Source organism: Apodemus sylvaticus, chromosome 1 (assembly GCF_947179515.1).
Source record: "Apodemus sylvaticus chromosome 1, mApoSyl1.1, whole genome shotgun sequence".
Classification (NCBI taxonomy): Eukaryota; Metazoa; Chordata; class Mammalia; order Rodentia; family Muridae; genus Apodemus; species Apodemus sylvaticus.
The window spans coordinates 83,840,011-83,856,185 of record NC_067472.1 but is presented as its reverse complement, the minus strand read 5'-3'; the positions used below and the strand labels follow the sequence as shown (position 1 = coordinate 83,856,185).

The following is a 16,175-nucleotide window of genomic DNA, read 5'->3' as shown; positions in this document are numbered from 1 at the left end:
CGAATGTCCCTCGTCGCGAGCCGTACTTCTTCCGGAAGTCAGTGCCTATTACCATAGCAACTGTTCCTGTTGGACCTGCGGGCTTCACACAGTCTCAACAGGTACAATTCCTTTTCTGCTATTTGTCGAGCAGCAAACTAAGTAAACTCGTATTTCCTCTAACCTAGAAGAACTTGACGTCTGAGAAAGGAGCAGCTGAGAAATATAAACTCTGTATTTAGGATTTTAATGTTGCTAGTTTTCCGTCCTCACTAAAAGCATACCGCAGTTTGTTGGTTTTTTTTTTTAATTTTATTTTATATGGATTAGTGTTTTGCCTATATGTATGTGTGTGAACCACTTGTCTGTCTGGTGCCGGCAGAGGCCAGGTGAGAATGAAAGATCTCCTGGAAGTGGGATGTTACATGTGGTTATGCATGCTGGGGGTGGAACGCAGGTCCTCTGAAAAGCAGACAGTACTATTAACCGCTGGACCATCTCTCCTCTCAAATTTATATAGATTTGATAATGCTGTCCCCTAATTCTTTCTGGCCTAGTTTCAGTAATCTTCAATAATCTTCAAAAAAATAAATTTTCCTTTAATTTTTCCATTATCTATTTTCCATCATTTTCTTCATTAATTAGTTTCTTCTTTCTTCCTTCCTTTCTCCGAGTTCTGTTTGCACCTGTCTAGTATAGCAAAGTAGATGACTTGTTATTGTTTGTTTGTTTGTTTGTTTGTTTTTAAAGACAGGTTCCGTTCTATCCTGGAACTCAAGCGCAAGTCTGGAGATTGACCCTCCCATGTGCTGGGATTTCTGGCTTCAGCCACTATGCCATGTTTTAGGTTGGTTTCTAATTTAATTTCATGTATCTGGAAAACATACTTACTGTGACTTAAGCTGATCTAAGCCTACAGAGACTTGCTATGGCCTTAATATTTGTCTGTCGTGGCGAAGGGTCTTTATGAAACCCAGCACTAGGGATATGAACATTCAATATAAAGGGGAAGCAGAGAAGGGAGGAAGGAAAACACACATCTAAGTGCGTGTGGTGATGCATGCCTGTAATCCCAGCACTAGGGATGCCAAAAGAGGGAAGATTCCTTGAGTTTGAAATCATTCAGGCCTATATAGCAAGACCCTGTCTCATAAAAACCAACCAAAACAAAACCAAACAGCAAAAAAGAAATATCTGCAGTCACTGGTAAGTGTTCCATGTATTTTAGTAAAGATAATTATTAGTTTTCTTCAAAGCATATGTCCTTGATCATCCTCTAAGTTGTCCTACCAACTGCTGAAAGTTTCCAACTCATTATTGTTAGCCGGGTGCAGTGGCTAGCACAGACTTTTAATCCAAACGCTTGTCTCCAAAAACAAACAAAAACCCACCAAGGAAATTCGTATTTTTGTACTGCCCACTTTTCTGCCCAGCTGCATTCGTTTTTTGCTTCAGGTTCTTCAGGGCTCTGATAGTAGGTGTATGTACACGTATAACTTGTATCTTCCTTAAGTGTTAACCTAATATCATCAAATACACCTTTATATCAGGAACAAAGCCTATTCTCTTGCCTACCTCACTTTTTTAGTACATTTTCCCTGAGCTATGTGTCCACTGGTGTCACTAAGGCCCAGGCTATTTTTTGGCTTCTTCTTTTAAGATTTTTTTTAAAGATTTAATTATGTGTATATATGCATATCTCTGTGTGGGTTTGGTCACTCATGAATGAATATACCCAAAGACCAGAAGATGACATTGGCTCTCCTAGAGCTGGAGTAACAAGCAGCTGTGAGCCACCCAATATGGATTCTGGGGACCAAACCTGGGTCCTCAAAAGAGTACCATGTGCTCACAATGGCTGTTAAACTGTCCCTTCTATAGCATTCTACATCCACAAAGCTTTGATGCTTTCACCTGATCCTTGTGTGTGTGTGTGTGTGTGTGTGTGTGTGTGTGTGTGGTTAGTGCCTTCAGCTTGACAGGATCTTAAATCATGTAGAAGATGGGCCTTGGGGCATGCCTATGATGGACCATCTGTTAGACCAGCCTGCCTCTACATCCTGAGTGCTGGGATTAAAGGCATGTGCCACTAAGCCTGGGTGAAGGACTGTCTTAATTATGTTAATCAAAGCAGGAAGACACTGCTTCATTGTGGGAAGGTCACTTCCATGGGCAGGAAGGTCCAGAACCTTATGGAGACAGCCAGGCTGATCATTAGCTGTTTCTTGAATATGGATACAACCGCCCACTTCAGGCTCTTCCTGCTTTGACTTGTTACATTGAGCTATAAGCTAAAATGAACCCTTTCTGCCTTAAATTTCCACAGGTTAGATATTTTATCACAGCAACAGAAAAGGAAACTAAAAAGGGAAACACATTCCAAGTTTAAACCATTTTCAAGTCTGACCCAGTATTTCCTTCATACTGTTCTCATATGAAGTCTTGAGATTAGCCAGGGCTATGTGGTCAGTTTGGGCTCTCTAGTAAGTCAGAAACCGGACACAACCTCAGGCAGGGAATGCATCTTCTCTGCTGATAAGTGGTGGTCCTGGGCCATTCCAGTGTACCTCTCACAGCAAAGATGCCCTCTGCTGCAGGGAGAGGGAATAGTGAGAAATTCCAGTAAAAAGTGACCCACAAACCGTCCTCTTCAAGCACCAGCCTCCAGACATAAAGACCCCTCAGATCCCACCAACCCTTCCTCTCACTCCCTGGGGACCTTTTCACACGTGTCCATGGTGCCAGCTGCTCTTTAGAAACATGTCAATCTGTTTCCTAGTCCTCGCCCTAAACCTACACTTTTTAAAAAATAATTTTAATATTTGTATGTCTATGAGTTATAAACATCAGTGCAGGTATGTGCAGAGGCCAGAAGAGGAAATAAGAGATACGGGTTGTCATTAGCCTTCGGTCATGGGTCCTCTGCAAGAACAGTGCATATGCTTAACTTTTCTGGCCCCAAGACAACAATTTTTGAGACATGCCAGACTGACCTGGATAAACCAGGCACAGTGGGGTGCATCCTTAACTCAAGCCAGCTGTGAGAAGTGGCTATAGCACACCTATAACCCAGCACATGACAGGTGGAGGCAAGAGGATCAGAAGTTCAAAGTCAACCTGTGCTACATAAAAAGTGCTAGGGCAACTTGCTCAAGAGGGTGCATGTGAGAAATAAAAGAACGGAATGTGATTCTCAGGCAGATTCTACAAACAAGTGTGGGGGAGAGAGAACTAAAGACACCTGGCTTATAGCTCAGGTGAAGGGAAAGTCTGGGTCATCCTTTGCTCTTGATGATCACAGCTGTGCCTACTCTCCCCCAGCTATGTAGTGTCACATCAGTCTGCTTAAGCATTCTTAGTGTTGAGAATCTCTGGAAAGCAGATGAGGGAACTTCTATTCCCTGTGTGTGCATGTGTGCCTGCGGAGGCCAGAGACCAACTTCCTGGGCCGGGTGCCATCCGCCTTACTCTTTCAGACAGGGTCTCACGGCCTGCTGCGCACCAGTTACATTAGGGGGCTGGTTAGCAAGCCCCGGGTGGTGCTCTCTGCTTGTGCTTACCACCACAGGCAGCTTCTCCACACAGGTTCTAGGGATGGAGCTCAGGTCCTCACTCTTGCACACCAAGCACTCTGAAGAGCCATCTTCCTGGCCCAGAATTCTCACCTTTTATATATTTGGTTTAGAAATTTCGGTAAACTAAAATAAGGGTGAAAAGAAACCCACCTGTAATTCCAAGACCCAACCATGGCCAGTTATGTGTATACACAAATATCTGAGCTGGGCAGTGGTGGCACACACCTTTAATCCCAGCATTTGAGAGGCAGAGGCAGGCTGATTTCTGAGTTCAAGGCCAGCCTGGTCTACAGAGCGAGTTCCAGGACAGCTAGGGCTACACAGAGAAACCCTGTCTCCAAAACAAAACAAAAAAATGTCTGGGGGAAATGTTTGGTTTAAAGCTAGAAGCAGGGCATGAGGTTGTAGCTTGGTTTTATGTAAACTTGACAGTCATCTGAGAGGTGGGAATTGTAATAAAGAAATGCCTCTGTAAGATCAGTCTACATGCAAGTCTGCAGGGCATTTTCTTAAATAGTGATTAATGGGGAGAGGGGTCCAGCCCCCTATGGTGGCACCGTCATCCCCAGAATGGTGGTCCTTCTGAAAGGCAGGCTGAGTAAGCCCGGAGGAGCAAGCCAGTAAGCAGCGCCCCTCCATGTCCGCTGCAACAGCTCCTGCCTCCTCGTTCCTGCCCTGTTTGAGTTTCTGACCTGCCTTCCTTAGATGATAAACAGTGATGTGGAAATGTAAGCCAATAAACCCTTTCCTCCCCAAGTTGTTTTGGCATGGTGTTTTATATCACAGCAGTAGTAACCTTAACAAAGCCATAAATTTGATGGCCAGAACTACAAATTAAAAATAACCTGCATTTTCATTTAGCAATAGTTTGAAAGCAGGTTTCTCCCACAATAGAGGGAAGAGTGCATGCTAGTTTTGTACCATACTATCCAAACTCTCCTTCCACGGTAACTAGACCCTAGTTTATCCTGTGTTGCACTGCACATACATCCATACTTTCCCAGTGCGCTTTGCAACTAGGTGTGGCCAAATACAAGATGTGAAGGCAGACATCGTGGGAAGTTTCCAGAAAGCCTTGGCACTTCCCCTTTCCCTCCTGTGACTGACAGTGCATTGGCAACTGTGATACTGAAGCTGCATCTGGGAACAGGGCTGTGAGGAGCGTGTTCCTGGGGATAGCAGGCAAAAAACCATGGAGGCCTTGCTCCAGCCTGTTTCACACGTGTGTGGACTGTATCTTGGCTCTTATATCATGTTTCTTTGAACATGGTATTTGAGTTCTGGGTCAGGTTGGACTATAGCTTGAGACTCTAACTCAAACACAACAAAAAACCTAGCATGCACAGGCCTGGAGTTCCATCTTGTCAGGACTTGGTACATACAAGTTGGAGGCAGTAGGATCAGAAGTTCAAGGTCACTCTCTTTCAGTTTCCACAGTGAGTCTGAGGTCAGCTTAGGCTACCTGAGACCTTTTTTTTTTTTAAAAAAATCAGTCATTGCAGAGCACACCTTTAATCCCAGCACTCAGGAGGCAGAGGCAGTGGATCACTGTGAGTATGAGGCCAGCCTGGTCTACTTGGTAAATTCCAGGCCAGCCAGAGCTACAGTGACTGTCTCCAAAACAAGCAAACAAACAAAAACAGCAGCCAGAGGTATTCTAAAATCTACTGAAATTATCAAATGTTCTGGGCTGTTAATATACACCCAAAGAAAATGATTGTTGGACTTCCAAGTAGATGAACATGCCCCAATCCAGAGACAGCTCTCCAGTCTCTGAGGCGGAACCCACAAGACTGGCTGCCAGGACTTTACAGCCCTCACCACCCATTTCAGGACTCAGGATCCCTTCTCCCAGACCCTGCCAAGCAGAACTTACTGAAGCATGCATGCCCAGGTACCCAGCATACAGTAGGTGTTCTCGAAGTATAGGTCAACCATTAGCTTGAGATTCCCTTTCTGGGTACACTGGAAACAAACTCCCACCCCTCTTCTCCAGCTCCCTCAGCTCATCAGAACACGGTTCTTCATCGTGTCCTCACTTGCTGACAGAAGACCGGTCCCGTCCAGCCTGGCACCTCTAAACGCATCCCCATGGACTCAACAGCAGGCAGATTTGGACACGGTATTTATTCAGTGATGTTCTGTATTTAGTCACCACACGGCTCTCTACCTGCACCGCAGCTCCCCACCTGGGACTGTGAGGGCCATGGGGCTGCCCCCTCCCCCCCCCTTAGCTGTGATTTACAACAACGAACACAGGGTCACAATGAAAGAGCTCTGAGATGTTTGTGAACAGAAAGAATGAAGATGACGTTGTGGGTCCTGAGTAAGGGCCCAGACAGGCTGCCCAACCCACAGAACCCAGGGCCTGAGCAAGGCCTCAGAGGGTCCATCTACGGGAGAATCTAAGGCACTGTAGTGAAGGACATGATTGGCCCAGCAAGTGTGGTCTCCTGGTCTCATGGCAAGCCCCTTGCCTGAACTAGTATAACAAACATTCCGTTTAGAAGGTCTTACTGTAACATCTGCAAGCAGCATTTGCTAATGAAAAATGAAGACAAGGCCATTCTTGGAAGAGTGTGCCCCAGAAGACACTCTGTCGCAAGACCAACCAGGTCCCTTTCTAAGGTCCCTGAGAATAGCAGCCTGGGAGCAACTCAGACTTTCAAAGGCTGACAAGGCACAGAGTGGATGAATGAAAAGATTAGCAATACATGGAAAAAACTTTGGCTTATAAAACTCCAACTGGAGGCAGGGGCAACAGTGTCAACCAACATGCAGAAGCAGGTATGAGTGCAGCCGAGATGATCTCAGAGGTTGTCAGCATCCCTCACACTGCCCAAATCCCAAGCCCAGCTGTCCCTCCTCCCCCAGCGCCCCAGTAACACACGCACCCGCACATACATGATCAACACACAGATTGGCAATCAAGGCCTAACATCAGGAGAGAACTCTTGGCACTCTGCACACATTACAACGAGTCCCGACCAGACAATAAAAGGACAAAGCCCAAGCGTCACTGAAGAGTCTTGGTTGAGAAGTCAGGCGGTGCTCAGGACGGCCAGGTCTGGGAAGTCTTTCACCTCTCCTACTTCACTGAAAGGCTGCCCACCTTGGTTGAAAGTCAGCTTATACCGCAACCGGATAGGTTCCTGGGACAGAAGAGAGGCTAAGATGTTAAATTAATCGGTAGAAACAGAGAGTCAAGCCTACAGGAAAAGTCTCCACCCAACTTAAGACTCTCCAAGGAACAGTTTATTTTTGAGACAGGGTCTACTGTGTGGCCTAGGCTGGCCTGGAACTTGCCATATAAATCAGGCCTGCCTCTTCCTCTGGAGTGCTGGTATAGTCATACCACTGTGCACCACTCCACTTGGCTCAGTGTGTTTACATAATTCCTCCACATGAAGACTTAGAGCAAGGGAATGCCATGGATACCCTGGCTTAGTCGCCTCAGAACTACAAATCCCAGAGCCATGCATGTGTCCCGGAAGCCCTGCCCACCCCTGCAGTCCCAAAGGGTAATTTAGAGACCTACAGGAAGACAGGCTACTTCCTCCAGAGGAGTCTAGGCATGAGTTCACAGGTCTCTTCTCTGGTTCCCAGCTGTGACTCACCATTACAGATCTTCTAACAAGTCCTGAAGCAAAGCACGCCCCAAGTAAGGGCTGTTCCACCCCAAACTCAACCTGGAGCTCCCCGGACTCGACAGCCAAGTGTCAGTGTGCTATTCAGGGTCTACTCCATGCTACCAAAGACCCCAGGACATACTTTGTGTGGGTTGTCGAGCAACAGCGTCTGAGATATCACGGCTGGAGGCATCAAAGGGCTGAACGCAGGGAGCTTGGAGCTAGATGCCGGCTGCAGCTTCACTCGCATGGACTGGGGGGGGGGGGGGGGGAGAGAGAATTCAACACGTTAATCCAGAAAGCCACCGCGTCAGTAAGGACACTCACACCAACAGCAGTTTAACCTCCCTCAAGAAAATCACCTCAGGATAATCATATGGTCCCACATACACATCTCTTATGAGTGGCTATAGGAACCACAGAAGCCTTTCCTTCTGCCCACAGGAACATATTTGCACTGTGGTCCAGTTGGCCTCTGAGAGGCAGCATAAAACGCCAGAGAAGATCTCGGGAGGAGCTCTCCATCCACCTCTTACTAGCTCTATGCCCTTGGATGGACACAACACTTAGATCAAGCAGTGACAGGCGCCCACGTGGGCGAGAGGACACACGTATCTATTTCTATCCTTGCTTGCTTGCTTGCTTTTAAGCCTAAGTAATAAAAAGAGGGCCATGCAGCCCTGGACACAAGTGGTTGTGTTCATGCTTTATGGGCCCCGGACAGCCCAAAGAGAAAAGCAGAGCCAGCCACCTTCATCTGGTGAGGTGTGGTGACACACACCTCTACTCCAGCACTCAAGAGGTAGAGGCAGGAAGAGTGAGTCTGAGGACAAGCTTGAGAAAAAGCAAGTTCCAGGCCACACTGGCCCACAGTGTGACCCTGCATCAAAAAACAAAACATAGCAGGGCATGTGGTATACACCTTTAATCACAGTAACTGGGAGGCAGAGGCAGGCAGATCTTTGTGAATTGCGGGGACAGCCTGGTCAACATAACGAGTTCCAGGCCAACCAGGGCTACATATGAGATCCTGTTTAAAAAACAAACAAAATACCCACAAACAATATTTTTAAGCAATTAACTTAAAAACTTGGCTGGGTAGGTCCTTATCTGAAGTCAAATATACAGGACTGCCCAGGTAAGGAAGCCACTGACATCTCCAGTTTTAGGTTTAGCCAGTCTGAGGAAGAGTCTGCCTCACCTGTCTCTTCAGCCTAACTAATAATGTCTCAGCAAGTGTGCAGAAAGGAGTCACTGGCCAGCAGCAGGTGACTCACCTTTGGGACAGCCACCTGAAACATGACATCCCAGACAGGCTGGGTGGCAGTGCTCATCATGGTCAATAGCAGCACCTGCACGTCCGGGTGGCCGGGGGCCCCAGTCTGGGAGAAGTGCAGCAGAATCCGGAAGCCGTTCCGGTCATAAACAACGATGGGCGGCAAGCTGCCTGGTACACAGGGAGCCAACAAGGGTCAGCATCATACTTGACACCATCGCTGCCGCCGCCTCCCATCCTCCACCCATCTGCACCATGAACACCAAATCTGCACTGGACAACTCTAATCCAAAACAAATCCTTACCACCACCCACCCATCCTCATCACACCACTGAACTGAGGAAAGGGTCATTAAATGTGATCATGACTGCTTACACAGGAACACTATAGTTTATCACAAAAAAAAATGAAATTTAAAAAACCACCGCCAACAACAAATATAAAGATAGCCGTGGTGAGCCATACCTTTAAACCCAGCACTCAGGAGAAAGAAGTAGGCAGATCTCTGTGAGTTCTAGGCCAGCCTGGTCTACACAGTTTCAGGACAGTCAGGCTACATAATGAGACCCTCTCTCAAACATACACACACACAATAACAACAACATTTAGACTGGAAACAAGCAATACAGACACTGTTTTGTTCTGCTCTTTCACATGACCACATACACACAGCCACACTGTAGCAGTCTGAATGAGAATGGACTCACAGTCTCATGTTTGAATGCTTAGTGTTTGGAAATCTGAAGGTTAAGATCATTTTCGGTGGGCTGGAAAGATGTCCGAGCTATCAAGAGCACTGACTGCTCTTACAGAGGTCCTGAGTTCAATTCCCAACAACCACATGGTGGCTCGCAACCATCTGTAATGGAATCTGATGCCCTCTTCTGGTATGTCTGAAGATAGCTATAGTGTACTCATAAAAAAATTTAAAATAAAAAAATCTTTTAAAAAAAAAGATCATTTTTGGTTATGTAGTTAGTTCTAGGCCAGCATGGAATACAAAGATTGTCTTACAAATCAAAGAGAAGGGATAGGAGGAGGGATGCAGGGGAGGGAGGAATGGCAGTTCAATTGACATTGTATTCAATTGTATTCAATTTACAGTTCAATAGTAGAGTGCTTATCTAGACTGTGCAAGGTCTCAGGGTTGATACCCAGAACCACAACATAAAAGACCTCAGCAGAATGTCTGCCTCTGGCCAGCTCATCTCATAAAACCCTGGGTTTCCCTTCTGCTTTTATCTAAGTATGTTATTGTTGCTTTAATCCCTATGTTTAATCTTTGTATTGTAATTATTTAACATTTATGAACAGTTACAAAGTAAACCAAATGATTCTCATAAGTTCATTACCCACCTTCCCAAATGTTAACACCTTACACAGCTGTGGCATAATTATCACAACCAAGAAATTAACACTGGACACATAATACTGTTTCAATCAAACTTCGTAAAACAAAATGAGCAAAGTGCCTGCTATTACCAAGTTCATTTAAGCAATGCTGCCCGGCCTCCAGGGCCCCCTGCACCCCAGCTCCCCTCTACACAAGACCCTGGGCTATAAGAGAGCAGAGCCCTAGCGCTCTGGGCTGTTTGCTACAGCACACACTGCCATGGAGACCACAGCATATCATCTTGGCTGGCAGAGCCTCTTCTCTCCTTTCCTCTGTAGCTGAGGCAAAACCCACTTTTCTGCTCTAAGAATCCACAAAGAAGTAGCAGCATTAGCTAAATTCTTCCTTCAATTCCCAATGACCTTTGTCAAGTCACTTCCACTCACATTAACCCGCTACTCCCTGAATCCAGATGAACCAACAGCATGCCCCTAAGTAGATTCCAACCTCATTAAACTCTACCTAGGAATATCCCTCACAAGTGACACTCCTAATACAAAGAAGACTAAGAAAAATATCAGCTCAAAAAACCTCCTCTCCTCTCCCCCAGCCTTACACCAACTGCCTCACTTTAATGACCATGCCTATCAGTGTGGTGTAGTTTGTTGTCGTTAGAAGTCTAACAAAGAAAAAGGAGTACAAACTACTTACTGGGTTTCACAGATTCCAAAGGGACAAACACGTGAGCCAGAGGTGTATTCTGTGAGGCTGTGGAAGAAGCCAACGGCCCTGCCTCCCAGGACCAGCCTGGAGAGGCCTTGGTACCTGGTGGCACCTCCTTGGGGATGCTCTTTTGTGGAACGTAATTCCTACAAAGAAGTGAAAATTATCAATGACTAACAAAAACTAGAAGACATCAGTTTTTGTCTTTTGTTTTTCTGAATAACAGCAAAATATGCATGCAAACATGCCCACCACCACAAGAGGAAAATGATTAAATATAGCCATACAAACCATAATGTAACTGCTAGAGAGAATGAGGTGCACTTACACATGAACTCACATAAAAATGTCCCAAAGGTGTAATGGGACACGAAACCAGTTCCCGAGGACCAAAAGACGGCTCAGGATAAGGCAGCTGCTGCCCAGCCTGCCAACCTTCATTTGGCCCTACACTAGGCACAGAATGGACTCCCAAGTTGTCCTTGAACCTCCTCCACATGTATGATGTAGGTGCCTGTGGACACACATGTGCTCACACATGAATACTCAAACACTAAATAAATAAATGTAATAAAAAAATGTAAGGGCTGGAAAGATAGCTCAGGGGTCCAAGTGCTTACTTGTTCTTACAGAGGACATGAGTTTCCCAGAACCCATGTCAGGTAGCTCAAAAGGCACCTGTCATTCCGGGGGGGGGGGGGGATGGGGGGCCTTGATGCCCTCTTCTGGAACTGGAATACAGATATACATTTTTAAAAAAGAGCATGTATGACTGGGCGTGGTGGTACACACCTTTAATCACAACACTCAGCAATCAGGGACAGGTGGATCTCTATAAATTCAAGGGCAGCCAGGGCTGCATAGTGAGACTTCGGGGCGGAAGAGAGAGTGTACTGGAGAGATGAATTAGTAAATAAGAGCCCATATGAGAGCCCAAGTTTGCCTCCCAGTACCAACACCAGGCAGAACTAAACCCCTTGTAACTGAGTTCCAGGGGATCCAACACCTCTCCAGCCTCCAAGGGCACCCATGTGCATGTGGCATGCATACACACAGAATCACACATATAAATAAAAATAAATCTTGAATAAGAAGAAAGGAAAAAGCTGGGCGGTGGTGGCGCACGCCTGTAATCCCAGCACTCTGGGAGGCAGAAGCAGGCGGATTTCTGAGTTCGAGGCCAGCCTGGTCTACAGAGTGAGTTTCAGGACAGCCAGGGCTACACAGAGAAACCCTGTCTCAAAAAAAATCCCCCCCAAAAAAAAAGAAGAAAGGAAAAGGTCATGTTGGAATGCTGCTTCATAAAAACAAGCTATAACAAAACATCGTCACGTGTATAGCAAAAGCTTGTCTCCCAGCACTCAACCGGCTGGAGAAGGGAGATCTCTGGGGCAGTCTACACTACAGGGAGACTCTCACCTGGGGGCAAAACGGGAGAAAGAGAACGAACTGGAATCAAGGGTCAAAAGAAATCCTCTTTAAAAAGAAGAAGAACTTTTTTCTACCGTTCTTAGGGAATGCTCTTTAGGACCTACACTTTTTTCTCTAGTTTTACATAATTTAGAAACACGGCAGTCAGGAAAGAGAAATAAGCACTATCATGTCAGTCAGCCTTGCGAGGGTGTATGGGACACCGCTGTGATCACTGCACTTAGATGTAGGGACCAGAAGTTCAAGGACATCCTTGGCTTCTAATGGGTTTGAAGCCAACCTAGACAGAAGACTGTCTCACAAAACAAAATAGGCCAGCAAGATGGGGGAGGGGGGAGGTCAATGCAGATAAAGATATTTGCTGCAAAACCTGACCAGCTGGGCTTGCTCTCTGGAACCCACATAAGGCAAGACACACGTACCTCAAAAAATTATCCTCTGACCTCTGCATGTTTACCATGGCATGTGCACACACAAACATACACACACACACACACACACACACACACACACACACACGCGCGCACACGCACTCACGCACGCACACACACGCAAATCATCTGTCACTGACTTTAGTTAAACTTCTTTCTGGATCTATCCGAGTTAGGATAGGGTAAGATAAGACAGCCAAGGGGAAGCACACCACGCTCTTGTAATACAAAGAGCATGCTCTTCAGCGGGAGGGGGCGGGAAAGCTGCAGGCGGAAGCCACTGGCCCAGAGCACTCACAGTGGTCCTGGAGACGGCTGTGGCGAGAAGAGATCCAGTAAGTTGCGGTCTGAGGAAAGACTCTGGATTCCACCCCCCAGGAGTGTGATGGCACCCGGCTGCTTCTTGTCCTTACAGCAACTCGGAATAACAACCTGTCAAACCAAAGTCATGCCTTTTGTGACAGGAGTGGAAGGGGCAGAACAGAAGATTCCCTGCACAGATCTTCAGGAAGCAGAAACCAGGAGAGTGAAAGAGTTAGGGTGGAGGAGAAAGATGCCCTTCTAGAAGGTGGGGACTAAACCCAAGTAGTACAGATGAAGGGCTCTGGGTGGAGCCACCCCCACAAAATGAGCTGAGAATCCCAAAGAATGGTGTAGTAGTGATCACTCTCCAGGCAAGCAGCACTGTCACCAGGGTAGGACTGAGTGACCCTTCCCATCACTCCCCACTCCAGGAAGAGCTCTCCTACCTGGTTCCTAGTGGGAACATCGTTGATCCCTATGGGAAAGAAGCAGAGTGAGAAACACCATCATTACAGCGCCAGGCAGTCGATGGGACAGGACGCCATGTCCACCCATTCTGGGGTATCTACAAAGCCTACACTACGGACCTGCCCAAAGCCAATCCATGCACGCAAAGAAACTTATCCACACTGCCTGATATGCCAGAGTATCCCCACCAAGAGCAGGCCTGTGCTGCCTGAGGGAGACAAACCCGCTCACCCCGCTACTTGGTGGGTGCCACTCTGTGCTTAAATAACATCTTCTCTTACCTAAGGCTGCCAGGTCCTGTTGAAGCAAAGATGGCGCCTCCAGATCAATGAGGGGGCAGTTCTTCCCACAGGGTTCTGGATTCGGGAATACTATTAAACAGATGGGGATAGATAGATAGATAGATAGATAGATAGATAGATAGATAGATAGATAGATAGATAAATACAATGTCCCCATGTAATCCCTACTGGTATCCTCCTCCCAGAAGTCACCATGCCCCTCACCAACAACCTTCTGCCTGACTGGGTACTGGGAAACAGTCACCATAGCCCCAGTTACGTGGCCAAAGGACTCACAGCCTCCACCTAGTCACTGAGGTCTTCCTCTTGCCCCACCCCTCTCAGCACCCAGGGCAGTAGCAAACTTAGGCTGCTTCTTCAGCCTAAGACACCTTCGTGGTGTCTGATCAAATTCATCTACAGTACTCAGAGATTCTCAGGCCGAGTTCCAAGCAATCCTGACTGAGAAGTCCAAGAGCATGCAATTAAAATAAAAAGAAAAAAAGAAAAGAAAACGCTTTGAGGGGGCAGTATTGAGATGTAATCTGGGGCCTTGTGAATGCTGGACAAACATCTACTTCTGAACCACTGAGCACGTCCTTGGTCTCAGGCTCCCAGGAGCTTAATCCAAGGATTGAAGCCTGGCACAAGCAGCCTTCTGCTTGCATGTGCAGCCGCAGAGGGGCGCTAACCCGCCATGGGGTGTGTGGTGGCTCCCGAGCCAGGGGCCTCTTACCTGCAACCTATTTTTACAGAAAGGGGGCAGAGGCAAGCTCGCATTCTAGTGACTTGCAGCCTGCTTTTGGCGCACACACACCTCTCGGGGCAGGAACGGCTCCCACCGCGGCGGGCACTGCATTCCCAGCCGTGACTCGGCCCTCCACCACCTGCTTGTACAGCCGAACCCCCTGCGTGAGAAGGTCATTTGCTTGGAGAATCTCCGCTGAGGAAAACAAGCAGATTCAGAACTCGTCAGTGTAGCAGTCAGCATCCACCTTTGTCTTTTCTTAGTGACTGCACGTGGCTCTCCCAGGGTTGGCACACTCCCTGGCCCAGGCCCTGGTCATGTGCCCAGCTTCCTGCCAGACTCCCTCACTTAGCTTTAGCCCTGTGTCCACTGTCCACACAGCTAACTGGCAGTGGTTAACACTCCAACACTGTTCTTTCAGTGAGGAATTCTGGGAGATGTCTTGAGACAGGTTGATGTGGATGTCACTATTACAAAACTTCCTTGCTACCAGATTGAGTTATTGAAAGCTTCCCATAACTGGAGAATGGGTACATGAATCAGCTTTGTAGCCTGTATACTTTACCAGTCTACAAATATAGAGCTGGTATTTCTAATGAAAGTTTGGCATCCTAACTGAAGCATATTTAATAATAACCACATCTGGCTGTAATGTAGTCTTAGGCTTTCAATTATACCTGAGTTATCTATCAATTGCAATCTCAGTAACAGAAAAGCATCACCACAGGAGACCACAATCAGCAAAACATATTCAGAGACCCTTACAAGTCAGGGACCCGTTTTTCATGAAAAAAGGGGGGGAGGAAAAGAGTAAGAAAAAAGAAGGCAGGACACTGTTTCTTGGCCTTCCATGGGATGGTCACGCAATGTCTCTTGTAGATGTCTACAGACTTCTGACCTTTACATTCTTACTCAAACCCAGAGTCTTCAGAAGATGTAAGCCATCAGCCCATACCAAACTCAAATCTACCTGCCTTGTCTATGGCCCCCCAGCAGCATACCCACATCTGTTGTACACTTAGGGTGTAACTATACCCAGAGAAACACAGCTGTTAGTTACCCAGTGCGTCATCATCATCAGTGGTGTCACTGGCAAGCCGGAACAGGGTGGGCCGCAGCTTCTCACATCTTTCATACACAACCTGGGGAAACAGAGCCTGGTTCACATCCTCACACCCAGGCCCTACCCAAGTCCTCACACGTCTCCCTCAGCCACCTCAGAGTATAGGTGTCTTCCTTAGGCTATGTCAGATCCATGACTACAGTTCTGAGGTAACATGCATGACAGAATCAGAAAACATTAGAGGGCTGTGGTGGGGGTGAGGGGAGGGGAGGAGGGAGGGAGGGAGGAGAGGGAGAGGGAGAGGGAGGAGAGGGAAAAGGAAGAGAGGGAAAAGGAGGAGAGGGAGGACACACATTTGGGTTAGTCAGGAGTGCTGGTGCAGGCCTGTATCTCAGCATGTGGCCCTTCCTGGTTCAGCTGTAACACCTATAACCATGGAAGAACTTCCCTGTTTTGTCACCAACACCCTGCAAAGAATTTCCTGTCCCAACTGTGCTAATGGCTCAATCCCCTTACAACACTTGCCTGATATTCTCCACAGGATCCTGCTCACCCTCACCGCCCCCTGCACCCAAAGTCATTTTTCTTCACACTGGGAAGAGGAGAGAGAGGCTCTGAGCAGCTCTGGGGCTTCACATCCCCTCCCTCAGCCAACTTCCTCCCTCCAGCCACCTCTCTGCAGGCTCCCTGCTTCACTGTGGCGGCCCTCTCCTGGGCTCAGCTGACACCTGGTGCTGTCCTCTACAGGACAAGCCACACCCTGGATTTCAATGAAATTAGAAGATCCATCTCAAAACAACAAACAACAACAACAAAAACCCACTTAGAACTGGGAAGATAGTCCAGGCAATATAGTCTTGCAAGACCTGAGTTTGGTTCCCAAAACCCATGCAAAAAAGCCATGTGTCTAATAAAAAAAGAAACAAGCAAACAT

At 47.1% G+C, this 16,175-nt stretch overlaps 1 protein-coding gene and 1 long non-coding RNA gene across 2 annotated transcripts in view; one reads left to right on the top strand and one right to left on the bottom strand.

Moving 5' to 3' along the window:
• The first annotated feature begins 12 nt into the window (after positions 1–12).
• LOC127697086 (uncharacterized) lies at positions 13–5,611 on the top strand. The gene is made up of 3 exons (XR_007980405.1): positions 13–101; positions 730–826; positions 5,551–5,611. It is a non-coding gene; the product is annotated as an uncharacterized LOC127697086 (long non-coding RNA).
• Positions 5,612–5,662: 51 nt separating this feature from the next.
• Positions 5,663–16,175, bottom strand: part of Gga2 (golgi associated, gamma adaptin ear containing, ARF binding protein 2) — a 31,737-nt gene continuing 21,224 nt past the window's right edge. The window contains exons 9-17 of the mRNA XM_052199932.1: positions 15,239–15,320; positions 14,248–14,373; positions 13,431–13,520; positions 13,128–13,156; positions 12,677–12,810; positions 10,505–10,662; positions 8,461–8,630; positions 7,326–7,436; positions 5,663–6,706 (exon numbers count right to left, since the gene is read on the bottom strand). Coding sequence (XP_052055892.1) covers positions 6,596–6,706; positions 7,326–7,436; positions 8,461–8,630; positions 10,505–10,662; positions 12,677–12,810; positions 13,128–13,156; positions 13,431–13,520; positions 14,248–14,373; positions 15,239–15,320 — 1,011 coding nt within the window. The 3' untranslated portion in view covers positions 5,663–6,595. The remainder of the gene's footprint in view (positions 6,707–7,325; positions 7,437–8,460; positions 8,631–10,504; positions 10,663–12,676; positions 12,811–13,127; positions 13,157–13,430; positions 13,521–14,247; positions 14,374–15,238; positions 15,321–16,175) is intronic.